The 27,638-nt window shown below is 49.5% G+C and overlaps 1 protein-coding gene across 3 annotated transcripts in view; it reads left to right on the top strand.

Annotated features, from left to right (window-relative positions):
• Positions 1 to 3,524: 3,524 nt before the first annotated feature.
• gnao1a (guanine nucleotide binding protein (G protein), alpha activating activity polypeptide O, a) overlaps positions 3,525 to 27,638 on the top strand; it is a 61,685-nt gene continuing 37,571 nt past the window's right edge. Inside the window, exons 1-3 of one of the 3 annotated variants that reach the window (XM_027003943.3) lie at positions 3,525 to 4,028; positions 4,196 to 4,238; positions 16,202 to 16,343. In XM_027003943.3, the coding sequence (XP_026859744.1) occupies positions 3,911 to 4,028; positions 4,196 to 4,238; positions 16,202 to 16,343 (303 nt within the window). In that variant the 5' untranslated portion in view covers positions 3,525 to 3,910. The remainder of the gene's footprint in view (positions 4,029 to 4,195; positions 4,239 to 16,201; positions 16,344 to 27,638) is intronic. The other 2 variants (XM_035525055.2, XM_035525054.2) reach the window with 2 other exon arrangements.

Below are 27,638 nucleotides of genomic sequence, written 5' to 3'. Positions count from 1 at the left end.
ACACGTGCATTTCACATGTGCACCTGCATTGCCTTGTTTAACATACTTGATTCAGCCCGGTGCTGACAATAGAGCACGTCATAATCAGATCATGGAAATGTTTTGAATATCCTCCCTGGCTCTGTTATTACTGTAAGCTGATGGGATGACATGGAAAGACCGGGCCTGACATTACGTTGAATGACAGCTCACGCATTGCTTGCCGCTCCCCAAGAGGTGTGGCCTGGTCTCCTGATGTTAAGTGTAGGTGATGGTAATAACTGGGCGCTGGAGACGGTGACGGACTGGGCCAACGCCGACCGCCATGTGGAATGGGATGAGGGCAGAGGCTCTTGTGTTCTCCACCTTTCCCACGTCAGCACTGTGTACGCTCCACCTTTCGCACATCGGCATTGTATGTGTGCTCCACTCCACTCCAAGCTCCTCTCAGCCATCGCAAGCCACCCCAGCAGTCATTAGGGCCAGATGACTGCAAGCATGACACATTACACTTAATCACATGCATCTCCACTGAACTAAAGAGAAATTAGCTCCTTATATCTCACTCACACACACACACACACACACACACTTGGTGGGAGAGTGAGAGGAAGAGCGAGAAGGGCAGGAGAGAAGTGAGTGAAAGAGAAAGATCATTGCCCCTGTTAGCAGTGAAGGCTGGTGCAATCTCATGTTCCCCTTCCTGTTCCGCTCATGCCATCTGCTAAGATGGATGTCCGAGCTTTGTTGGCACACCAGTTACGTCTCTTTCTAGCTCTTTTTTAAATTGTGTTGTATTGAGTCTTTTATTATTTGCTTGTTCAATATTGATTAGATCCTGTTGCTTTGAATGTACATACTAATAATGCCCTAGAAAAGATAGCAATTCATTACTCCGTATATGTCACCATGTGAATCTACTTTCTCAACAGCTTGGAATACAGTTTTTGTTAACTCAAAAATTACTGTGAAAAAGTACTTGATGGTAATTATACAGCACCTGTTTCCAGAGACCCTCCTGCTGAGCCGGGTCTCTAGCTTTCTCTCCAGTTACCTCCCTGGTGTTATTCATCATCAGTTTTCAGTTTTTTCACCAGGAGGCAGGAACAAGGAACCTCTCGAATCCACTGCTCCCCGTGGGTCACGTTTCGGGGTCATCTGAACACGCTAGGAGGAGAGCGCCAACTGCCCAGGTCGGCTTCTCTGCACAGGAGAGGGAAAGGAACTCCTGCTTTCATGGATTCCCAGCCTTGCATGTCTATAGCACTGAAAATGGGTCATGCCCCAGTGATGATGCCAAGTGCCCTTAGCCAGCAGTGCCACCATGGGGGCCACCGTTCTGGCTTTCAAAGGGCTGCCCCGTCAGATCGTCTGCGTTCATGCACTACGGTCCTTGCATCATAGCCAATGTGTGCGTTGTGTGAGGGAAGTCGAGCTTGTTGCTGAGGTTCCTAGGCCGTTCAGAGACATTCTTTCCATGCCATGTCATGTGACCATTGTACCAAGTACCATAGCTACTGCATATCTAAACTTGCCTAGCAATTAGCCCCTTAAAAATGATTAGAGATGAACCAATGCAAATGCACTGAGGTGTAAAGGAACGCCATGATTGGGTCATCCATAAAACATAGTTTACAATGGGGTCGTGACAACCTCTGACCTTTTGACCTTACATCCATTCCATCTGGTGATCTACTAGAAGGATTTGCTAGTTTCCCCACTATGGTCAGTAGCCAGCATGGACCAGTAATGTTGTTTAGTGAAAAATAACCTCACTAAAAAAAGTAACTTTACTAAAAGCATTAAAAAGCATTTTGAAACTGGGATTCTATCCTTGAAAAAAAATTCTGTCAAAAGATGAAACAGATCAGTCTTAATTAAATGTTGCTGATTTCTTATGACTATTTATAAAGTACATTTTTCAAAATTTCTGAAAATGGTGTAAAACTAGAATAAACCAAAAATAGACGATTATAATAGTAATGTAGACTCAGGCTTTCCCACACTCTCTGAAATGTGTCTGCAGTTCTGTGTTGCACGAGATTATGACATGTGCTGCCCGGTGTGTGCATTTCTTTTGAGTCTCGGCTGCTACGTTACTGTGAGTGAGCCCTGATGCGAAAATCATGTGTCCTTGAGTTTAGCCTCAGAGAGAGAGAGAGAGAGAGAGAGAAAGAGAGAGAGAGACTTCAGCATCTCACTTCAGCCTGCTATATCCTGCCATCTCCCTGTTTAAACGCCATTTCGGATCCTGGGTTTATATCGGATTATATGGGAGAAATATTCAACTGCCCACTGGTGTGACAGTGTGTAAGGACTGCGCATCAACACACTTTAGAGGCGTACTAATGGGCATTATTTATCCGAACACAAGCTCAGGCTGACTGCCTTGTAATGGCGCGTGGGTGGAGAGCCACGCCAAATTCAATCACCTTTCCCCCAGGCTCTCTCCGCCCACCCCTGAATCTCTCACGCTGGGACTTGGGCTGAAAGCTACACTTTAAAACAGTCAGCTGTCCTATCAAAATTGTTTCTACATTTACATTTCCACAATGTAGATTCCTGGAAGTAACATTTCATATACATTGGTTTAGATAGGCACAACACATCGCTACTTGCCTCTACAACAACTGCACAGCCATTAATGATTTTTTTTTTCCATCAAGTTTTTACAACCTCTAGAGACAAAAATACTTTGGTAGTTTCATCATATTTTAGTGCTGTGCCATTCAGAAAAAAACAAACAAACAAAAAAACTTGCTTTAGAAACGCAAGAAATCTAGTATGCAGTCAGCATCTTAGATTTCATGTGTTTTTATGGGTGACAAGTAGGTTATAGAAGTTTAGGTGAAATATTTAGTGTGGCTAATGATGTCAGGTGATGAAACGATTCTTAGCGTTATTGGCGTTTTTAATGCACTGTGCGGATTGGTCGTAGTCTTTTCCCACCTCGGGCTAGGGGGCTGTAAACTGCGAATGTGGATCATGTCAGAAATTGGAATATTTTTCCATTAGTGCTGGCTTAATTAGGCCTGCAAAAAAAATAAAAAATAAAATCCCAAACAAAACCCCCCCAATATTTACGAATCTGTCCTTGTTTTTTATTGAAAAGATGACGTGACAAAAATCGTGAGTAACTGAATACGACTTGTTTTCGTCGTTTTAAACTTTTCGCTAATTTAAACTTGAGAGGTGTGGTCACCGACCACATCTCGGCGCTCGTTATTCATCCTGCCCCAGTGCTAAATTGTTCCTTCCAAACGAACCGGGCTTTGACCCGCCCGTATCGGTTGCACCCTGCAACCCCAGCGTTGCATCGCATATGCATGCATGCACGCACGCGGGCAAACCTTTACGCTCATGGAAAACGCCGATGTTTTGTAGAAGGAAGACCACCGTCTCCCTTCCGTAGCGTGGAACCAGCTGCAGGCCACGTTATCGGCGCACGGCCGGGGCACCGCGGCCTCGAGCGTGCCCGTTCGCTCGCGCATGCTCCTGACGTCAGCGCGATCGTAGCCCGGCGCGTGCTCGCGCTCGCGCCCTCTCCTCTCCGTTCCGACCCCTCCATTGTGAGCACGCTGAACGATGCGAGCGCCCGCAGCCGCCCAGTAGAGCGAGCGAGAGAGAGAGAGACATCCCATTACCCCCTCCAGGACGGAGAAAAGCCTTTTCCACGTTTCAAACCTCGCACCTTTCACCGTTTGTCCTTTTGCGGGATTTTTAATGCTTTAGCCGACAGGGAAAGTGAGCGAGAGAGAGAGAGAGAGAGAGGGCGAGAGAGAGAGAGAGAGAGAGAGAGAGAGCGAGCGAGAGCGCTAGGCAGCCTAGGAGAAGGGATAAGGAAGAAATACCGAGGAGAAAAAAACGGATTGCTCGTTATTTCGCTCCTTGACTATTTCGGAGAGGGAAAAACGCCGAGGTTCGTCTAGTCATGGGATGTACACTGAGCGCCGAGGAGAGAGCGGCTTTGGACAGGAGCAAAGCCATCGAGAAAAACCTGAAAGAGGACGGAATCACTGCAGCCAAGGATGTGAAATTACTCCTGCTAGGTAAAGCACCGCATCCCGGGGAGCGGACCTGCTCTCCGGTCACCGATTCATTCCGTCTGTAGGCTGCGCTGTCCAGATGTCGTATAAAAAAAAATATTCCGTTTTAAATGGTTTGGACTTCGGTCGTCGCAGACAATCTTATTCCCTTGTGTCTCTTGTGTCAACAGGGGCCGGGGAGTCTGGTAAAAGTACCATCGTGAAACAAATGAAGTAAGTTCTACGATTTTAATGAGATTTCTCAGTGAATGGATACTCCGATCTCTCTCTCTCTCTCTCTCTCTCTCTCTCTCTCTCTCTCACACACACACACACACACCCCGTTTATTCTAAGCTCCGCCATATTTTCCAGGAGTCCTCACCCATCACGGACACATGCGCTCCCCCCACTGGCCGCGGCTTTGACGCGTGTTAAAGGCATTGAGGTGCCGCGCCTTCCATTTGACGGGCATACCACCGTCGACGTGCTGTTCACGAAAATGGTGCTGAACGGCAAACACTTAGTAGACCTATACCGTGAACGTTTCCGGCCGTGTGCCGGTCAACCTTCCAGTTAAAATTCATCAGATCCATTTCCCCCCTCCCATCTCGCTGGTCCTGCAGTGAGTCTGGAGTATGGAAATATACCAGCTCTTTATTTATAGGGAGTGGGTTTGGGTGCCGTAGGATACGGCAGCGCTGCGATGGGCAAATACGGTATTTGTGAGAGACTTCACGTATCGTTGATTTTTCTGTCGTGTCCCATGGTTGATACCCGAGTTCTTCTTTGTCCATAGCGCGCAGTGACTGGTCCTTGCCTCCATAATGGTGCATGGGTCTTGCACATAACGCTGCAGGCTGTTGGTGGTGATGTGGTCTTTAAACGGGAAGGCTGGAGCACAGATTTGCAGCAAAAGTGCTTACACCTTAACTTGTGTGTGTGTGTGTGTGTTTTTTTAATTGAGCCAATAATATTCAAGCACAACATCTACATCGATGAAAGCCACTCCAGTCCGGCCTGTTAAGGCCAGTCTGGGGGGTGTTTCCTAGCCGAGGCTGCTTGGCATCTTTATCATCTGAACGGTGTCTTTAGGTGCCATATTTGAATCGCCTGCTGCACTGTACCGCAGTGAGACGGATAACGAACTTACAGGTTTACACGACATACACTACGTGTGCTTTAAATGTACGGAGGAGGGGATGAGCAGCCTAATCTCAAGTGTTTGCAGGAACCTGCCATTTTCTGTAGTAGCCTCGACTATACATCGCAGTTTTGGCCCGTCGTTTAACCTGTTGTGCTATCACGATACGTCCCATTCTGTCGTCGCGATTGATAGAATTCTCCATCTTTATTTTTTTCGTGAGGATTTACGGCTTTAGTAACACCGGATCGAAGACTTTCAGGCGACTTCAGTGGTGGACAGCGCCCAGCGGAGCCCATCCGCGTAGTCGTCTCTCTTCGGATGTTTTCGGGCATTTCCGTTGCTGAAATCATTAGACCAGGCGGGAGAGGAGGAAGGACAGGGTGGATTTGCACGTCAGCGCGTGTGTTCTTAGCGTGGTAAAGGCGGTTTTACACTCACACACACACACACACACACACACACACACACACACACACACACACACACACACACACACACTCACACTTACACTTACACTCACTCACTGTATATAGCTACAGGGCAAGGAGCCAGCAATTCTCAAATTGCTTATGAAATATTGTTTCACCAATAAAGAGTAGATAATTTTTTTATTGTTATACAAGAAAGAAATAAAATCATTACATGGGTTCTCAAGCTTTAAATTTAGGTTTGGCAAGACTGATAACATCATTGAGAAGATTATTACATAAAAAAGCTTTCATGCTTAATGCAGTCTTTAAAAATAGCGATAGAACGTTCACCTCATAGCTGAGTATTTCGGTATTTTGGGTATTTATATATGATCATGAAGATTTCTTTCTCGAGGTAAAGGTTCATCTTGGGGAAACAGTTGGGGGTGAGTGAAGGGTGGGATGATGAGACTGAAAGCAGCATGTGGGTCAATTTGGCATGAAGCAGTGAAGTTCAAGTTTCATCAGAGAGGGAGAGGGGGAGAGAGAGAGAGAGGGAGAAAGAGGGGGGATGGAAAGTGGTGGTGTCTGTGAACCCTGTGATTATGGCATGTTCTCAGCATGTGAGCAGGAGTTTTTAAGTCTGCTGGGGAGTACGAGTGTGTGTGTGTGTGCAGACCTGGGGGGGGGGGGGGTAGAGAAATTAAGTGAGAGTCTCTTGTATATGTGTGTGTAGTGTTAAGAATATTAGGTGGAAGGAGAACAGTACCATAGACCCTTGAGAGGTCACGTGTCCTTACCCATTGCCTTTAAAGGAAGGGATTTGGCCGTGCTAACTGGGTATGATCGCTAACTTAATGTAGACATAACATCTTATGTCTACGTTAAAAAGAAACGTGTCCAGTCCAATCCTGTCATCTTTCACAGTGCAGCCGTATGAGAGCCATATGTCTGATCAAATGGTCAGATTGCACATCAAATCCCTATCTCATAACAGGGTTATGTCAATATTGGCTCTTTTCTACTCTCTGTCATTTGTGTGGCCTTTGCCTGGGAAAGCTAATACAAGCCTGCTAGATATTTCATCCCTTAAAAGCTGACCTCCATTGGTCCTTTGGAACAGTGGGTATGATTTAAAGCCTTTTTTTTGTAAAGTGGCTCCTGCAATATGGCTGTGTTTTAAACACTGTGGCGAGCTAAATGGCACAGTTCAGCCTGTAAAGGGAAGGCCGGTCTCTCTGAGCCATGGAGCTCAGATTATTGGATGGCCACTTCTTTGTCCCGCATAACAAAATATTCTGCACGTCCACAGGTGCACCTAGCGGTAAGAAGACAGCTGGGAACTGTAAATGTAGCTAAGTGCTAATGCTGATTACTTCCTCTTTATAGAAGTTTGAGTAGCGTGTGCCCCCCCCCCCCACCCCAAATAAACGAAACCAACTTGGTCTTGTTCAAGTTTGCATGCTGAAGTCCGACCCGATAGGCGTGGTATAGTGCAACTTGTCTTATGATCAGAACTAGACTCTATTTTTTGGGATTGGATCATATGGTCACTGTGGTATCCATGACAACAAATTATTAACTTTCTTAGCTATTTTAATTTTAAGATTATCAGCTTGCTTTGGCTGCTTTCAGTGGACCGAGCTGTTGAAAGCATTGCATATAGTCTTTTACCAAAGAGGCCTCTGTCAGACATTTTGTATAAAGTCTGTGCTGTGAGGGTCTGCGCTGCTATGATGGTCTGTGCAATGATGGACTGCGCTATGATGGACTGTGCTACATAAATGCATGGCCCTTCTCTGGCAGTGGGCTAGACTCATGTTTGTCAGCATAACTCGCTGGCTTTGGGGTGGTCGGTATCGTGGTGCTTCGGCAGCAAGCGTGGGTCTGGTGGCACCTCTCACCGATACCGCCAGGCAGAGAGTAAAGGCCTTGTCTGCTGCTCTCGCTCGGGGATGGGACGTCGCTAGCACTGAGCTGCAGCACTCCTGCGGTGTCCATGGTGAAGACCACGCCTCTGCACCGTGCTGTAACCGCCAGTTTGGTTTCTGCTGCATGCAGTTATATCAGTGGCAGCAGTTACTCAACTTTTGTCGGAGATTTTTTTTTTGGTTGGTCACAGACTGTGTGCGTGTTTGTTGCTCCTAAGTAAAAGAGTTGAGCTACGGGTTTGATATGACGTAAGAGTGCAGCCAGGCAGGGACATGTGACTAATAATGTCTGGCCTGGGTGCTTGGTAAACCAAAAACTGTTTGACATCATATGTTCGAAGAAATCTGGGTGATCATATAGAAAGCTTGTGTGTGTGTGTGTGTGTGTGTGTGTGGGCATGTGCACTTGAGGTCATGTGCAGATGGCCCCAGCAGTTCTCTGGCCACATGCTCTTCAGTAGTTCCTGTTTCTCCTTCATGAGGAAGTGCGTTTCTCCGATGCCGAGGTTGAAGGGTGCAGCACGTTGGCGGGTTGTGAGGGCCTGGCTGCAGCAGGCCTGCATGGCCCGGTGGATACGGCTGCGAAGTACCATCCAGCTACCGAGTGTGTGTGCGGAACAGAGAGAGAGGAAACTCTGAGTCATTATCTAGGAACAGAGAAGGAAGGAGCTATGATGTAACATGGCATGTGGTGAAATACTGGCCTGCTGTCTGCAAGGTGAAACAGGACTGCACTCCTACTGTCTTTCCCTCCTCCTCTCTCGGCCTCCCCATGTCTAACTGAGGGGCCTTTCGGTGTGCCTCTCAGCCGAAGTGACTGAGTTTGAGGGGTCCAAAGGAGAGCGGACGGCTTCCGTGTGTTCGGTTCCCAGGCACCTAATGCTAGTGTCACATCCTCAGCCTGACTGCATCCTGCAGGACAGTGGACCTCTCTCTCTCTCTCTCTCTCTGTTTTTTTCTCTCCCGTTTCTGAAATAAGTGTGTGTGTGTGTGTGTGTGCGCGTGTGCGGGCGCACGCGTGTGTTTGCTGGAGCGGTCTGACTTTTTTGCATCCTCTTTGCATGATGGACAGTTTTAACCGGCAATGCAAAATGCCCCATCATGGTGCTTCTTCGATGACAGAGGAATGGTAAAAGATCAGTATCAGTAAAACCCTGGCGGTGTCCCATGTGCATGCACCCAGTTGCTGCACCGTTCCTGCGTGCTCGTTAGTCACCCTGCTCCACTCCTAGATTTCTGTCCGGGCCTTGACTCACGGCGTGCTGGTAAAGGGGACCATCACCAACTCAACCCAGCCTCTTCTGTAGATATCGACAACTCTGTAATTGCATATGTAATTGCAGATGTCGTTCGTGCAAGGCTGGAAGAGTGTAGTTTTCTCTCTTTCTCTTCACCAGGCACCCTCACCCCCTCCACCCCATCTAAACTAAGTCCAAACAGTGGAGCGCCATCCATCATCGTGCTGTGGCCCGGAGCCTCGGACAGGCAGGCAGAGCTGCTGTAGGTGATTATGGGGCAGCGGTTTTTCACTCCAGTGCACAGGTTGGCGCACAGAAGTTTTTCTGAATTTCCCGTGGTTGTGGGGTCGCCCGATCCTGACCACAGAGAGGACGCGGCTGCCGCAGGGCCTGCGCGCAGAGGGAGATGAGATGAATGCCGGAAGGGTGTTAAAGCTGCAGCGTTACCTTTCTTTAGTTCCTCGTTGTGTGTTCGCATTTGTGTGGGTGGGTGTGCGTTTCTGTGTGCGTGCATGCGTGCACGGGTGTGTGTGCTTCCGTGTGGGTGCATGCATTTCTTCGGTGTGTGTGTGTCCACATGCTGCTGATGTGTTGAGAGCTCTGGCAGCGTTGGAGACAAAGCTCCATTGTCTTGTTGAGGTGTTTGTACTGGGATACATAAGAAGGTCTCAGAACAGCCTCAGACAGGCCCACACAAAAGTGCTTTATCGAGGAGGACATGTGGATCTGTGCACTGCCCTGATCCACAATCAGCTGGCTTAGGCTCGTGCCACTTGGTCACATGGCATCAGACAAGCCCAGGAAAACTTTAGCCAGTATTAAAATATCTCGGCTTTTGATTTTAATTGCTACATAACCATTGTGTAATACTAACGCATGCAGTATTTGGACTGTAAAATCCTTCTTTAATTCTAAACCACTTTGAGGGAGAGTGTCAAAATACCATGTGCTAATGTAAGTAAAGAAAGCCCTTAAACACCAGCGAGCGCGTTTGCCACACAGCTCAGTGTAAATAACAGGTTTGTGTGGGTGTTGACAGCACCTGTTCGCTCCTGTTTTGTGCATGCCGCTGTAGATATGCTGTGTGGAGGTGCTGGAAGACGTTAATTGCAGCTGGTTGTGACTGTTTTCTTCTGTGTGTGTGTGTGTGTGTGTGTGTGTGAGAGAGTTAGATTTACCTGGGGGGAGTGTGTGTGTGTGTGCGCGTGCACGCACGTGTGACTCTAAATTGGAACTTGTCAACCGGTTCCCAGTGGCCCTTGGCCCCTGGGATGCCTGTGTATACATGCATTGCCTAAACACACACACACACACACACACACACACACACACACACACACACACACACACACACACACACACACACACACACACATTTACTCAAGCTACTTTTAACTGAAGCATAATTGCAGATGTGTGTAATGGTGGCTATCGTTCCTGCGTCACAGGCGCAGTCAGGGTGGAGCACTTCTGCTCTCTTTCGGGCACACTTCTCCCTTTCACAAACCCCAGCCATCGGGTTCCAGTAATCTCCTGAGAAACGATCGAGCTGGAGAAATCATCACTTTATGGGAAATGGTGCGGAAACCATGGATAGTAGATAAGGCATGGGAAGTGCTAGGTGCAGACGGAACACTACCTGCTGCTCAGGTGGCCTGCGCGGCATTCTGGGTAACACCAAGAGTGGTGTTTATCTTTTCCTCTCCCTCCTTTCCATCTCTCCATCTCTTCCACCCTCTCCTCTTATGCTGCTGTCATGGAGATGAGTGGCTACCATAATTAGCGGATGTCAAACGTGCGGGATGTGCTGAGAGGGGGAGGGGCACAGATAGATACTGTGATTAAGAGGAAAAGTGGGCGTGTCCCGGGGCTGTGGTGGGTAGGCCGTAAGCAGGGCGGACAGACAGCATAGATTTATGTCTGTCTATACGTTTATGTTTTTGAAAAAGCATGCAATATATATCAATTATATATTTTTACAAAAAATAAAACAACTTTTTTTTTTGGATCTACAAGTAAAAAAATTTTAAAATATGGTTGTATGAAACAAAAATGGAATATCCGTTCCATAGCCTAGTGTCAGTTCCATATTAGTTCCCAGCGTGTTGTTCTACACCCCAGTTCCATTGCGGTTCATTGCTCAAGCCTTCTCTCCCAGGTGAAATTACACAGGTAGGTAAGGACACGGTGGTTGAAATAATCCAAATACCCACGGTCAGAATATTTGTACGTGTGGCGCGGGGATATGTCTAGACCGTATTCTCACCCCCTCCACGCTCCAGGCCCCGTGGACATCACTTTCAGCATTGCCAGGACTTGGGGCAATAGTTTGAGAGTGAGAGAGAGAGAGAGAGAGAGAGAGAGAGAGAGGGGGAGGGCTAGAGAGAGAGAGAGCGAGAGAGAGAGGGGGAGGGCTAGAGAGAGAGAGAGCGAGAGAGAGAGAGAGGAGGACTGGTATTTGTGGGCTCGCATGTTGCTGCGCAGTCCTTCTGTGCTCATGAGGGCCTTTAATGGAAGTGGTCATGTGATCTGATGTAGGGGGAGGAGATGATTTGATTCCTGGCCAGCGGGTCTGTAACGCGGTGGGGAGGTGGATGTGGGGGGGGGGGAGGCTCTGACCTGCGAGGCGTTGGGGAGATTGGGCGAAGCAGAACTCAGATTGCGGTGGTTATAAATAGGAGCTGTGTCCTGGCATTCCGACGGCGTCCGGCCGGTGTGATGACAGCAGCATCAGGACAAAGCGAAGCTCTTACTGACGACGTATGCCCAACGGGCAGAGACGCAGGAGCTGGGGCGAGTGGCATGCGCGCGTGCGTGTCTGTTTTACGTTTAAACCTCTGCTGCACCTGTGGTAGCTGTGTGCAGCGGACGCTGGCGTCTGTGTGGTTTGATTGATCTGAGTAGGGCTGGTGTGTATCGGCAGTCAATGAGACCTAATCATTGACTCTTATACTCATAGCTGTTGGGTTGAGGTTCCAGACCTTTGTACGTTAGTGCTGTGTGGGAATAAGAGTGTGTGTGTGTGTGTGTGTGTGTGTGTGTGTGTGTGTGTGTGTAAATATGCATGTATGTGCGTGTCGGCATATTCACCCCAGGTTACAGGTCAAAGATTGCTGTGCTTGTGTGTGTGTTCTTTCTATAACAACTGTCAGCAGGAGATCACTCTAGCCAGCTCTTTTTCCCTGAGGTGCATACACATGCCCACACTGCACACTCAGGCAAGTGAAAGTCTTCATGCGTGAACAGAACAGGCTTTCTAGATCAAGATGATTTTTTTTTTCTACCCCACCCCCCCCTTCTTTAAAGACTCGCTCAGTTCTGACTTCCTCAACGTATCTTCTGCCCACATGCCTCCACGCTGAGACAAAAAGTTCAGCTGCAGGGAGATTGTGCGGGAGAAGACCAGAAGACCCCTCCCTCCTGTCCACCACGGGCCCCACCTGGGGCCTGGAATGGCTCCTGAGCAGCTGCGTGTGCTGCGCTGGGTACTACGGCGCTACGTGTCATGCCATTGGTCAACTTGCCTCCGCCTTCTTCTCGGGGGAATCCCTGATGTCATCTTAAGGGCGGTTGCCTTAGTTTATTAGCTGTGTGAGATGAGCCATCGGTGGGCCAGTGGAGACACCACACCTGCCCAACATGGTTAACGGTTATCTTTAGGTGTAAGCTGGGCAATAAAACCTCGTGCTTAAAGTGTCAAAAAAAAATGTATAAACAAATATAAGTTTACTTTAGTCTATGTTTATGATATTGTTAACAGTTATGTTTGTGTTTACTGCCGAGGGGAAGTGTGTGTTCTTGTTTTACCTCATCCCTTCGTGTTTGGGGTGAGCTGTTGGTGTGATGCGCTGTGGAGTAGGGGGGTGTCCGGTGGCGACTCCCAGGCTCCCCGAGGTCACGAGTTCAACACTCCTCAGCCTCTTGCAGCTTGTCAAAAGCACACTCTCATTATGTTAGCGGGCTTTTAGACTGTGTCTTTTCCTGAAGTGTCGCGGATCCTGCGCTTGTGCGCAGAGGGTTTCGCCGGGGTTACATCAGCACGCGTGTGTGTGTGTTTCTCTAACAAGCACCACATTCGCTCTCCCCAACACACACACACCCAGAACAGGGTTTCTTTGTCCTGGTTCAGCTCTAGACCTCAGAATGACAGGCCTGGGTCCTCCCACTTCTCCAGCTCCCACTCGGCAGCACGGTCAATAAGAGGAACTGATATAGTCGCAATCTCTCATAGATTCAGTGGCCACAGTAAGTGGATATGTCCATAGTTCTAGACTGCTACTGAGCTACACACACACAGGGACATAGGACGTGGGAACCTTCAAAAAGCAAACAGGTTGAAATAGCAGATGGTTTCATGGCATATAGGGAAGTGTAGGGACTCTGAGTTATCTTTCGCTGTTATGAACATGCCAGTGTGCCCAGTGCCAAGATGAACCAGATTACGTAGCCTAAACCCCCCCAGCCACACACACACACACCACATCATAATTCTCCGCCTCATTCCTTGCGGCCTTGTAGGACCTTGCTCCTTTTCCGTTTTTTTTTTTCTACAGCTGGGACGTCTATAACTCTATAGTGTCTAATGCTGGGTGGTCTATAGCTGGGTGGTCTATAGGTGGCTTTTAGTTTATCTTGTCTGTTTTTGGCATTCCAAATGATTTTTATTATTTAAAAAAAAAAGGTTTTTCATTATCATTGTTTTTTGTTTTTTTTGTTGTTGTTCTCTGACCAAACTGTGCTAGTTTGCTGGGGCTGTGGAGCAGATAATTACCAAATGGCGTGGTATGTGTGAAACAAAAGGCTCACAATGTGTTCCTCCTCCTAGAAATATGCGTAGAGCCAAGCCTACCGACTCCTTCAAGGCAGAGTGTGGCTGTGGTGGGAAGTCTAGGAGCAGGTAGACAGGCACCAGCTCTGCTGCTGACTCAGGGCTGTGTGCGATTGGTGGAGCAGTTGCCTAGGCGCACCCGAGAACGTCCGCGTCTCAAAGTCACCTGTAAATGAACCGCTGTGTGCGCTCAGCAAACGCAGCTCTAAATATAGAGGTGTGTGTTGTGGCCCTCATGGGGAGCTCCCACGCACACAGGTAGCGCAGTCGTAAAAAAAACAAAAAAACCCCACCCACGCATGCAACCACACACACAAGCACACAGACACACACGCTTGCACACTTACTTGTGCTGGTAGTCATACAGGTGTTAGATCAGTTTAGGCAGTAAGCTAGTATCTCTGTCTGTGTGTGTGTGTGTGTGTGTGTGTGTGGCACAGGAAATGCATCCTTTTCAGGCTCTTGTGTGAAACAGATCGATGCAGGCCTTCTCTCCTGGGACTCTGTCTGTCCTGCTCTTTCAGAAGACCCGAAACATAACTGAACACTAAGAGTGAGCTAAGAGTGCCAGAACCGCCCTGAGGCTCGTTGCGTAGACTTGCGTAGATGAGACTGTCATCGTTCACGCAGCCGTCTTGACTTACTTGTAATGTTTTGATGTTTTGTTGGCTTGCACAGGTAAAGGTTACGTGTGGGTTATGGAGGATTGTGTAATGTGTGGAATCACTGTTCAGCTTGCATGGATCTTTAACACAGGCATGGTGTGTTTTAGTTCTGTGTTTTTGTTCTGAATTGTCAGGTGTTCTTGTTGGTCTGCAGAGTTTACCGCCAGTCAAATATGAGGCATCCTCTTATTTCTTGTGTGCGTGCGTTGCCGTTCCTGTGCGTACATTCACCGGGGAAGGTGGTGGTGTTGCAGTCATCTCCACCCCTCCCATCACGAACAGCTTCCTGGTTGCACCTGTGCCCATGCGGCACAGGCTTCTTCACGCTCTGCTCCCATCTCACCTGAGACACCAGCTGCCGTCTACCTGTCTGCTTTGCCAGGACTGTGCCAACCCTCCGCGGCCTCCACGGACTGTGCCAAGGGTAGGGGTGTGGTAGTGGGTGCTCAGATTTGGAGGAGAAAATCTTTTTATTTCTGACGAGGCAAAGCTAGCGGGAGCTGATGTGAGTTGTTCGGCTTTCTCTGCAAATCCCGTTTCATTTAATGTCGTTTTGTTCCATGCAACCACTGACGATAACAATGAGAGCCAGAGTAATGCACACCGACGGCCCTTTTGTCTAAATGCAGCTCACTGGCGCTACACTCCACACACAACTCGAATCAGAAAGCAGGTTAGGAGGAGATCCGCTGTGGCCTGTGCCTCCCAAACCAGGCCTCTGATGTGGGCAGAGAGTGGAGCTTTACCCCTTCCTGATCTGGAAGCCCACGCCCTGGATTACAAGCAGGCATTTGTGTGTATTATAAACAAACAGAAAACTGAAATGATATTGGATAATGGCAATTATTCAATGAGAGACGTAGAGAGACAGAGAGAGGAGGCACTTCAGACACACACGTATTCCAGTGAACTTCTGAAGCCATAACAGCCAAATACTTGTTTTATACACACACACACACACACAATTGATCTTGGCGAGTTGCAGCATGTTTCAGTGACAGGTAGTGTGTTTTTATTGCAGCGATTAAAAAAGATCAGAAGTGCAGAACACTGAGTAGCTCTCCCCTTCTCTCTCTGTCCCACTCTATTCCTCTCTCTGTCCCACTCTATTCCTCTCTCTGTCCCACTCTTTTCCTCTCTCTGTCCCACTCTATTCCTCTCTCTGTCCCACTCTTTTCCTCTCTCTGTCCCACTCTTTTCCTCTCTCTGTCCCACTCTATTCCTCTCTCTGTCCCACTCTTTTCCTCTCTCTGTCCCACTCTATTCCTCTCTCTGTCCCACTCTATTCCTCTCTCTGTCCCACTCTATTCCTCTCTCTGTCCCACTCTTTTCCTCTCTCTGTCCCACTCTATTCCTCTCTCTGTCCCACTCTATTCCTCTCTCTGTCCCACTCTATTCCTCTCTCTGTCCCACTCTTTTCCTCTCTCTGTCCCACTCTATTCCTCTCTCTGTCCCACTCTTTTCCTCTCTCTGTCCCACTCTATTCCTCTCTCTGTCCCACTCTTTTCCTCTCTCTGTCCCACTCTATTCCTCTCTCTTTGTGGCTTCCTCTCTTCCTTCATTTCAGATATTCCCTTATTAAACAGATAAGCCTCGAGGGCGGAGCGATATCCGCTTTCACTTTATTTGTTTAGATTGAGTCTAGAAACCAGAAGCACGCGCGCACACTCTATATCTGTGGCCTAGAGATCTGAAGTCTTGGTAATGGCCTTGGTAGAGTGTTTTAATTCCAACTCTGAGAGCGCTGTGGCCTTCAGTGGGTGTCTCAGTGGGACAGCGCCTGACTCACTCCTGGTAGAGTGGCTAAAGAATTTCTGTCACACAGTGAGCTTGTGCATTCTCACACACACACACGTGTGCCGGCAGCCATTTTACTTGACTCGCCAAATACTGACATGACGTGGAGTTGAGGAGTGTTCCTGTAAATGTGGGTTAAAGTCGATACATGTTCTTTAATAACCTGTGTGTGTGTGTGTGTAGGATTATCCATGAGGATGGCTTCTCTGGGGATGATGTGAAGCAGTACAAGCCTGTGGTCTACAGTAACACCATCCAGTCCCTGGCAGCCATCGTCCGTGCAATGGACACCCTCGGCTTGGAATACGGAGACAAGGAGCGCAAAGTGAGTGTGAAAGCTAAAACACACACACACAGTGCATACATGAAATCAGAAAACTGAAACCAAAAAAAACCATACACACACACACACGCGCGCGCGCACGCAAGCACACACATATATTGAATATGTGGAGCCAGAAACCTGAAACAAACAGAAGTGTTAGTAGCATGTAAGGTGGTGTTTGTGCGTTCTTCTCACATATCTCCACTTCAGCAGATATCTGTGAGTGATTGCAGCAAGGCCTGCACCATTGGTCAATAGAAGGGCAGGGAATTTCACAATGTTGCATGATGGGACTCGGAGGATGAGATGGGGAAGTGTAGTTGTGCAGTCTCAGATCCGGCTGAACCAGACAAGTGAACGTGCACAAATAACACCGTCGCTGCACGAGTGTGTAGCGGAACAACAGCCTGCAATGAGCGTTTTAAGGTTCTGCTTGGTCTGAGAACACACCTGCTCTTCAGCCACCATTACAATCACTAAGGGACCACTGACTGGGGCGTATGGTGATGTCATACGGCGAGTAGGGTGTCTCGGAGCAGCGGCCACGACACATGGGATGCCGCCGCAAGTGTGCTGTGTGACACAGGCACCTTGGTCTGCAGGTGCTGTCTGCACATTCCATGTCTGCTAAATCCCAGATTCCAGGGGTCGCAGGCGGGATTTTGTCTTCCCTTTCGGTTCTGTTGCTTGCGGAGTGGCACGGCGTTCCTCGGACCCGTGCAGGAAGTGGGGGATTTATTTTAATCGAAAGAGGAATCCGAAATATCTTATATAGCCATTGACCTTGGGATATTTCCTCTCAGGAAGCATGGTTGTTCGTTTCTGTATTTTGATACCTCACGTACCTCTCTAGCTCCCAGAGCGGTTTGGAACCCAGGTGCGGAGTAAGTTGTGTTGTTGTTGTGCATGACGGACATGGACACGCATCTCCACATTAATGGAAGCATGAGGAGATGAGAAAGCTCTGGAAAAGGAGGGAACGGTAACACATCTGATTAAAGAGATGTAAGATGACTAGAAACAAATGGGCCTCAAAAAGGAAAGGTGTGTGTTTGTGCGCGTGAGTTTGTCCATGTGCATATGTGTGCTACTGTCATGGACTGGTTGTGCATCAGGAAATGTGCATCTGAATTTAGTGAAAATAGCGCAGCGCTACGGCTCCCAGTGTCCAGGTACAGCCCGTGTCTGAGCGTACGGGCTGGTGGGGGTGTGGTTTTTTTTTTCACTGGACTCAACTCACTGGACCACTTCTCCAAAACTTTTCACCGTTATGTAGAACGTAATAGCTTGCATTGGCAGTACTGAATCACCTCCAGAAATCTGAGGCTTCAGGAATGTTCCTGGCATTGGTGGTACGGAGCAAGCAACCATTCATCAAAACGCTGAGGCCCCGAGCTTCACGGGGGCAGTAACGGCACTTGCAGTGATGAGAAACAAACAAATAAATATATAAAAAGGAAAGAACGACCCCCTTCCTTTTGCGTTGCTTTTTGAATGGAGCTGTTTTTGCAAGTCTGCACTTTGGGATCAGGTGACCTTCCACCGATGTTCAGAGCAGGGCAGCGTCCCACTGCTGTGTGTTTGGTCCCCAGCAGCGGCACTGCCACTTCCTCCAGAGGTAGGATGTGTGTTGACAGTAAACACACACACCTTTCCTTTTTGAGGCCTATTGGTTTCTAGTCTTCTTACATCTCTTTAATTAGATGTGCAACTTGCATTTGGTGATCTCTCGGAGCCAGCCTTCATACATCTCTCTTTGGTTATTGCTCTCTCTCTCTCTCTCTCTCTCTCTCTCTCTCTGGTTTATATTAATGGTAATATCTTTATTTACACTGTTTCTTTCATGTTCCCATATGCAACTCTTTACACAGTTAATCTGTAATCTGTTCTTCTGCATTTTTCCTTCCCTCCAATCCCTTGTGTGCCTATTGCCCCGCCTTTTCGCTTCCTGCGTACCAGCCCAAGACTGTTGCCATGGTGACCCCTTATTTTGCCCCTCTTACGCTGCGTTCCATGAGTCTATGTCCAAGGGCGATGTCACCTGCACACAGAGAGTGGGGCGAGTCGTGTGTGTGTGAGAGACCAGAATGACGTGCGCTTTCCCCCTTCGTTGTGTAAACATGGCGTGAGCATCTCAGCCACTCCCTTGAGCAATCGATGCGTGCACTCACACAGCGGCGAAATGGACTAATCCCCACACTGGATGCCTTTGGCTTCGGAGGAGAGATGTTTTTAAATGGGAGATTGCCTGGAGGTCCACTAGTGGTCACTGAGGGAGCGGGGTAATTCATATTCAGTTTGTTCCTTTAAACAGACCAAAGCTCACCGTTCTCCAGTTGATCAAACACAAGCTACGGGACGTAGAATACCCACACATAACAGCCTGGTCTAGGTGGCACCTGCTGTGGTTGCTTAGCTGATCTGGGCATTGCCGCACCGTGACTCAGGCGGATAGAAATGGGCCCCGGCAGGCTGGTGTTGGAGGGAGGGTTCGGCGCCCGGGTGCTGGCACGCGGGCACCTCCAGATGGGGTTAACCGTGCCAGCCCTCGGCTCCCAGCGAAGTGCGTCTCCGGCAGGCTCGATTCCCCCGCGGGCCGCGCTGCAGATGGGACGCAGAGATTCCCTAAAATAGAAATGTGGAAGAGTTTTAACTGGCAGAGTTGACGAGAGCACGATGGGGGGCGGGGGGGAGCCCTCGGTGTAGCGACTCGTTCTGTGTGTGCCAGTGTGCCCAGCTCAGCGACTCGGCTTGGCCTGGGAGTTTGGGTCATCCATCTCCTGCTTGTTCTCTCTGCCGTTCCTCCGTCTGCTGGATGTGTGAGGGTTAGGTAACGCGGAAGCTGCCCAGCCATGCTGCAGTACAGCCTGAGATCACTCTTCCAAGGACTACCCTATCTTTCACTGTGATAACCCGCCCCCCCCCCATGGTGCGCTGTCGTAGTCTGGTATGTGTTTGGGTTTATCGTAATTCATTTATGTTGTCGATTAAATCCAGCTAATGCGATTATTTTTGTTTATTTGTTTTGTTTGCTTCGGGCTCTTTTCTCGGGGTGTCGGAGGCGTGTCTCTAGCTCCCAGGGCGGTTTGGAACCCAGCGGAGTAAGCTGTGCTGTTGTTGCGTATGACGGACATGGACACGCATCTCCAGATTACTGGAAGCGTGACGGATGAGAGAGCTCTGGAACAGGAGGGAACGGTAATGCTGCATCGTCTCCATTACTGGGGCGCGTGCGCGCGTGCATGTGAGAGACTGAGATCGAGAGGGATAGAGGTGCTAGACATCCCCTAAGTGGCTGCCCACAGTATGGCATGGGTTTCCATGGTAATTCTGTGTGTGTGTTTTTACACTAACATATATAGCAGCCTGGGTGTGAGTATGCTTGACAATTTTTATATATATATATATAGTGAGGTACAGCAGCAGAGAGGGAGAGAGCACCTGGGGAGTCGAGAAGAGGGAAGTGGAAGCAGAATATTCCCTGCGGTCCGGGCAGCACCCCGAGGCAGCGGCTCCTCCTCGTTAGACAGAGGGAGGGCGGCCATCTCTCCATCATAAAGGTCTCAGCCCCTCACAACAAGGGCTGGAGCACTTCACCTGGGAAAAGCCCACGAGCACACACAGATGCACATTAAGATCAAATACCAGATGTGTGTGTGTGTGTGTGTGTGTGTGTGTGTTGTTGAGAACGCAACATGCTTTCGAGTTATTTTTAATGGGGCGGTACGAATTTCCTCTCACTGAGTTGTAAAGGTATTGTTTGGGAAAAACAAAATATGCAAATGATGGGAAAACGCTTCTGTGGAGTTTGAAGAGCCCTCGGTTTCCGCTTTCATAACCGGCGTGTCCTCCTTTCCTTCCCGATGGCTGGGACCCACTCCATGGGATGTTGCCATGACAACTGGATAACTGCCTGTTGAGCGACCAGTCAGCACCTGAGCGCACTGCTGGTCATCTCGTCCTTCCACGCAGGCGGCCGTATCGGCCGGCGACATCGCGCGGAGCACGGATGTGATAAACAGGTTATTACAGGCTGTCTCCTAGCAACGCCGTCAACATCTTTTGTGGGCTACGGAGAGACTTTCGGCATGTGGCTTCCGAGCAATTTGAATTCGGTGACCTCGGGGGCAGAGCGCGTTAGCCCGCTGCGCCCCTTGGCCGTCTCTGCCGGAGGGCTACCGAGGGCGTGGCAGCGGGCGGAAGTGCTCGCGCGGTCAGGAGATGGTTGCGTTTACAGCTCTCGAGTCTCGGCTGTTAGAAGGGATTCGACAAGGTTTCTTGCTATGATGAGCTAAGAATGAGAACGGATTCAGGATCATTCAGGAAGCAATACCCTACCTGTATACCCCGATACACGCGGAAATACGTGTTCTATTCTTCCTAGAATCACATAGAGTTGCTGCCATCGGACTGTACCATTTGCTACTACTATTCGGGGGGACTGGAGCTTATTTTTAGATACTCTAAATTAATTAAGCAGAATGCAGATGGGGGGGAAAAACTTGCAGAAGTATTAACAGCCATTTATCCCAGCTGATTAGTGTGTAGGCCTGAAAAGATGGGCTCGGCATTAATTGAGACACTTTGGAGTCATCTCCAGCCCTTGAAGTCAGCAGAACGATGGCGGGGCTGTCTCTCCTGAGCTGTGTCGTTGTCACTCAGCCACGTACGCATGTTTGAACTAATTGCTTTTGCCATATCTTAATCACGTTGGGTTAATCAATCCCGAATGCTCCTCTCTGCTCCCGACAGCTCCGAGACCTTGTGTCGGGAAGGCCTGGTTCCATTTATCAGCTCTGTATCGTTGTTGGCATTTTATGTTTTTAAATGGTGTTCACCCTAATTGTTCTTCTTACTGAGATTGAGTAATCTTGCTGAGATTCTTTGCTAGAAGACGATGAGGTTTCCAAGTCCAGCGAAAGAGCAGCGCTTTGTCTGTGTGTGTGTGTGTGTGTGTGTGTGATGAATCTTGGTGGCCCCTGCTCCGTCCTTACTCATGCTGTGCTGATGCTATTGCCGCTCACCCAGACATCCCTGTACCACGTGCTTTTAATTGCAGGCCAAAAATAAAGTGATCGGTGGAACAAACAGCATGTCAGCCAGATGGTCTCCCGTTAGTGGGCAAGCGTGCTGTCCTCATACCCCACACCCTGCACTCGTTAGGCCAGAAACCCGTGTGAGAGAGGGAGAGAGAGGGAGAGAGAGGGAACGCCTGTCTGTGTGCTTATTGGTCAGAAGGGTGTTTGACACTATGAAGAGCCAATAGACAGGCAGGCATGACGGGTTGAGGGGGACGGCCGATGTTTGTGATGTTCGTCCCGCACGCGGATGACTTTTACACTGGGCCGCTCGCCCTGATAGCCACATGCCCTCTACAGTGGGCTTACCCACAATAGCGCTGGCCAAACCGAGGGTCAGCTAGGACTGCGTTTGGAGGTTTTGTGTGTGTGGAGGAGGAGGATTTCGAGGTGGGGGCAGGGGCGAGGATGATGCATGCTTCGTTAGTCTGGAATTGTTCTGCAAACGGCATGGCGCCGAGGCGTCAGGTTTCATCACGTTTGCTCTCAGTGCTTCCTCACTTCACGGCCAAGTGGAAGACAACTGTAACGTGCCCGTCACATTCTAATTTCATCAATACAGAACAATCCCAGAATAATCCCAGAATAATCTATTCATTTATTTCTAATTTTCTCTTCTCAGTGATCATGGGCCATTCCTTTAGTGCTAGCGCTTCATGCATTTGTATTAGCCAATTAGCTTGCCATCTCATCCAGACGTCCCAGCCGTCAGAGTGACACAAATGGGGAGTTACAATATGAAATGTCGTCTCCAGAATGTCTAATGTCTGTCAATAAAGGTGGAAAAGTAATATATTGTTATATGCGCATGCAATTACATAGATAGCTGTGTTTTGTTAGGGTCATGGCCTGCTTGATTGCGGCTCATCGTGGGAAGATGAGTTTGGGAGGGTGAGAAGGCGGCCCACCCCTGCAGGCCAGCAAGGCAGCCGTGTTTACAGGCATTCAATCAACGGCTAATTAACATGCTGCAAACGACATCACCGGACCCCACAGCCAATCGATTCCTTGAATCGATGAGTTAGGTCCAGGGAGAACGAGAAGACCAACTGTCTCCCTGACATAGCTGAAAGAAGAATCCATTTATTCTAAAGTGCCACTGTGAATATGAGCAGTGTTATCTGGGCCACATTTGAGAGATTGTACTTTTAATAGGCTCTTCCTGCCTGTACTCTCAGTCGGACCATGTGCATAAAAGTTTTGCTGTAAAGGTTGGGTCAGTTTTCTCAGTTGGGACAGTTGGGTCAGTTGGGACGGTCCTGGACTGAATTAGTCTTTTAATAGTACTTCTCCATTTGACTACGTTTAATATTTAACCATTGTTTAGCCCAATGTGTTTCACTGAAAACTAAGCGTCAGTTTCTGCTTTCGGATTGGCCAGACTGCGTGTATTGTACTCTGCAGTGCAAGTGCTGTGTTTTTGGTTCTGCTCCGGAGACGATCTCTGGCTTCCTTGCTCGTCACACTCTCTGAGGCTGCCTTGGTCCCCTTTGTCCGGAATGACCCCTTTGGCGTGACGGGCCCCGCGCGTGTCCGGTATCCGTCGGCCCAGACGGACGGGCTCAGCCGCGCCCCACTGCCGCATCCGGTCGCGTCAGTCCGGGAAGCGTGTCTGCTTTTTAATGTCAACATGTGGCTCCAGCAAATGCAGCCATGTGGTTATTAACAGTGCGAAGTGGCCTGGCTGGATGGGCTTTTCACTCCAGAGCGCCGTGACCTGGAGAATGACTCTTTTTTTTTTTTCTCCTCTTAATATGAGGTTTGAGGGACTGTTGAGTAAGAATCTCATTTGCGCTAACAGAGAGAGGGTAGGAGACCCAGGAGGAAACCAGCAGCGTGAATGATTACAGTGGTATATGGCATCTACGGAGCCATTATGCAAAACGTTTCAAAGCGGAGCCTCTTGACTTTTAAGCAGCCATTTTCTGTTTTGTTTTCTCCTCGTGCTGTAGCTGTTGCGCTAACTAGGCTTCTCCTCACTCGCATCCACAGCCAAGGTCTCTGGCCTGAAGTCTGAAGCCTCGTCAGAGTTGGAAGGGCAACTTTTTAACGATGTGTTGAAGTTTGCAGCTGAGGTGGTGGGCGTGGCGCAGTACCCACGAGTCTTTGCTGATCCTCAGTTCCCCCCGTGTGTCTGAGGAGCGTGGTGGACCTTACCCTGTTGGCAAGGCAGGCCTTTCCCCGTGGCTCTGGGCCCTGCTGGCGGGTAGCAACGTTCTCGGCCCATTTATCCAGATAGCCTAGAGCTTGTGGCCGGGAGTGTCGGCCCTTTTGAGGATGACCGTCCAGTAGGGTTTGGAGAGCACACGTTGCTCATTGGCGTCACTCTGTGATTGGCTCTGTGCCGGCAGTAGCGCTCGTCAGCGTGTGAAGAGCTTCTCAACGCTAATAAGTGTACCATGTGATCCTCTCTATGGAGGCATCTATGATGCTGTTATTTCTTTAAGCTCACCTAAGGGGGAATATGCAAATACAAGCTACGTCTAGCTGCGCCCATGATCTTGAGGCTCCACGAGGGAGGAGGTATCTGCTCTGCCAGCCGGGCGGCGGGTTCCTCACTTCCTTCTCGGCCGTCTGTGGTCGGCTCGTCCACCTGTGGACGGGGGATGGCAGGCGTGGACGGCGGAGGCGGGGAAGGGGGCGCCCGTAGGAGGGGGTATAAGGGGAAAGCTGGCGGGACGTGGAGCGTCGAGAGGCCCTGGCCGGGTCTCGAGAGCCGCTCTTAGCCTATTAGCGAGTTCTGGGTGCCCTCGCGCTTCCTACTCCCGTCCGCTCGCTCGTTTGTGGAAATGCGCACAGGGATCTCAAGGGACCACTGCGTGGTGCAGTGGTCTGAGATCAGGAAGCCATTACGGGAGATTTATCCCCTCCATTAGAGAAGAGGACGCTGGCCTAGCAAAGCCGGCGTCGATTTTCCGCTGCTCTCAGATAAGTGTTGCCTTTTGGCTTGACAATCCAGTGAGGTGGAGAGCTGATCCTGGACCAGCGGGAGTTGGGTACGAATGCCGGCAGCATCCATTGGGTGCATCGCCCTGGAGGTGGCTAGTAGGGCTAGCATACTGGTAGTACTAATGTCGTAAACACTTAATGAAGTAGTGGGCAGAGATATTCCCTAAAGATGAGTGTTGGTAGTTTTCTACATACATAGAGGCTTTGTATCTACAGCACACACAGGTCACTCAGCCGGTAGTGCTCACTCCGGGCACTGGGCAGGGGAGAAACAAAGCGATGTCCTGAAGGTGAGCGTGTGTGATCCTGTTTGCCTACAGATGTGGCTGGGCTGGAGGGTGCGTGTCGGATGGGGTACGGTCAGGTACCTGTGGGTACAGGGGGTGTGCCCTGGAACCCCCCAGGTCCCTGCAGGATACACCGCCACGGCTGCAGCTCTGCACAGGTCCTGCTGTTTACCTGCCTCATTGCTGTAGACAAACGCACAGACTCGCAGGACCCGCACCTGTCTGTCCTCCCCTCTCTCTTTCTCATCTCTCCATCTGTCTCTCTCTCTCTCCTCTCTTCCTCTCCCTCTCTCTCTCCCTCATTCCCCCCTTCCATCCTTGCTGTGTGGGACCAGCGCTGACAGTGAGCACTCTTGTGTGCTGAACTGGGCTGATCCCCTTAGAAAACAGCTGTGGGTCTACAGCCCCAAGCCACTCCAACAGCGCTGATGCATTCTCTCACTGGAGAAAAATTGCACGCACGCACAGTGAGACGGCAGAACTGCCTGCTCTTCTGAGCAGATAAAGAGACAGGGAGAGAAATCAAGGCGAGCGAGAGAGAGAGAGAGAGAGAGAGAGAGAGAGAGAGAGAGAGATGGTGGATGAAGAGTGATGGAGTGAGAGGATGAGGAGATGCAGAAAGGAGGGAAGAACCACTCGGGGTGGGGGGTGGCTAGAAATGGCCAACACACGGTGCTAGAGGTGAAAAGCAGAGGCATTGTGACTTGTTCAGTAGCCTGCGCTCCATTTTGTGTGTGTGTGTGTGTGTGTTTTACTGCTATGTTACTGTTGTTTTCATGTGCATGTTTATTAAGGAATGTGGCTTTTTTATGCTCCATCTCTTCAAGCCACAAGGGAGGAGAGAATGAGTGAAAGTTGTGGTAGATCAAAAAGACTTGTGTGTGTGTGTGTGTGTGTTGCCTTGAATAATATAACGGCCCCTAGCTAGCTTGCGTGTTCTAAATATAAAACTGGCATGTCATAATGAGTCCCAGTACTGGTCTTTAATTAAGAGACATAATGATAACTCACAGAAGCTCTCTGTCTCCCTCTCTCTCAGTCTCTCTTTGTGTGTGTGTGTGTGTGTGTGTGTGTGTGTGTGTTTGGAGAGGAGAGATGTTGCGGTTTAACACCCAGCGCTGGAGGCAGACAAGCGTCTGAAGGAGGTGGCGGATGCGCTGCGTTAGTTTCTCCCGCGTCCACCCCACAGGTGGGAGAGGGGGCGAGATGGAGACACGAAGAGAGACACCAAATAAAGTCACTTGAGGCTGTGCTTGGCTGACTCCGGGCCTCCTAGCAGGGAAAATGAGGCGAGGGAGCACGAAGGAGTGGTGGTCCACGCCCTCCACCCGCACTACCCACCCACTTCCTCTCCACGCATGCCCTTTCCGTTCGGAATGGGGCAGGAAGGGCCGGACAGTGGGCCCCCTGCTTCTGTGGTTGGCCTTGCCTCTTTGGCTTGGTGATGTCAATAATGTCTGACCCGCCTCCACCCTCCCACCTCCCTGTGTGGCCCACCAGGGGAAGACTAGTGCACATGACTCTCTGGGTAATACAGATGTTTGCATTTCAAATCGATGGCATGTGGTTGGAGCGCCTGGCAGTAGTGTGGTGGAGGAAGGGTTTTGGGTGGCGGTCATTGGTAGTTTTGGGCCAGTGAAGAAGGTATCTCTTCAAGTTTGGTTTATTTGTCACATACATAGTCATACACAGTATAACTCTCTTTGAGCAGTTTGCTGGGATTCAGGAAACCACGGCACTACAGTAGGGGACAGCTTGTGGCTTTTTGGCTGTTGACAATCAGCTGGGTTGAAATATGCAGTGCACAGTACAGAGGGGGCGGTCTGTGTGTGTGTAGTGTAGTGTAGTGTGGGAGACTGTTCGGGTACAGAGGGGGCAGTGTGTGTGTGTGTGTGTGTGTGTGTGTGTGTGTGTGTGTTCTGGAGCTCACTGATCCGCACCTTTCCTCTGCTGCCTAAACTCCACTTGGCTGCCAATTTGCCTACACGGCAAACCTGTCAAATATTTATGCATCTGTGCTTGTGTGAGTGTGTGTCTGTTCTTGCGTTCCATACGTAAAGGAGAAAGATTGCTGAGCTGATTGTGGAAAGGACAGTGAAGACTAAAGAGGTTCTCGTTGGACCCGGGATGCACACAGACCCGTTCGCTCCTCTCTCCTGTCCAGTGTCAAGCCTGAGTGCCAAGATGGAGTGTGGGCTGAGGGTGGAGTTTTGCTGTGTGTGTGCTAGCCTCCAACCAAAAATGGCCATAGCCTTTTGCTCCTGTGGGTAATGACCAATCTGGCTTTAACAAAGGCAGGCTCCTCCTCTCCACGCTTACTCTGTCTCCACTGGTTGGTGAGATGTGGCCCAGGCGTCCTCTTAAATCTTCCGTCCCTGCGTCTAAAGCATGTGCAGATGTCCTGAGTCTGCACTGAGGTGTCCCGGCACACCCGCTAAATCTGAACTGAGAAAATCTAAGGCACAAATCACTTCTATCCCATATAATGTGTGTGAGTGAAATAAGTTTCTGTAAAACACATGCATACACACATACACATACACAAACACAAACTCTCTCATGCTGAATGAGCTGTTTCAAATGGGGGAGACCCAACGTTTTCATTAGTTTATTGAAATGTCTGTGCTAATGTTATATGTCGGTGCAGGCGTGTGGGTGTGTTTGATATTTATGGATTTGTTTGTGTATGTGTATGCACACATGCGTGAGGGAGATCCTGGTGTGTGTGTGTGTGTGTGTGAGAGATCCAGGTGAGCCTGGGTGTTCCCTGCCTGCTGTCTATGCTCACGCTTTGCTGTAATTAGCCGCGCTGTTCTTCAATAATGCAAGGCACAACCTGTGTGTGTGTCTATGTGCATGGACCCATACGTTTGCGGTATGCTTGTGCTGGCAATTAGCGGCTAATCGGCGGCCGGCACTGCCAGTGGCCCCTAATTGAAGGTTAAGCACTGCCAGGCATGGGGGCGGAGCAACAGGCCACG

This window comes from Electrophorus electricus, chromosome 6 (assembly GCF_041902795.1).
Source record: "Electrophorus electricus isolate QZ-2024a chromosome 6, ASM4190279v1, whole genome shotgun sequence".
In the NCBI taxonomy this organism is placed as follows: domain Eukaryota; kingdom Metazoa; phylum Chordata; class Actinopteri; order Gymnotiformes; family Gymnotidae; genus Electrophorus; species Electrophorus electricus.
The sequence above is the reverse complement of the archived record's forward strand: the minus strand, read 5'-3'. Positions and strand labels throughout refer to the sequence as shown.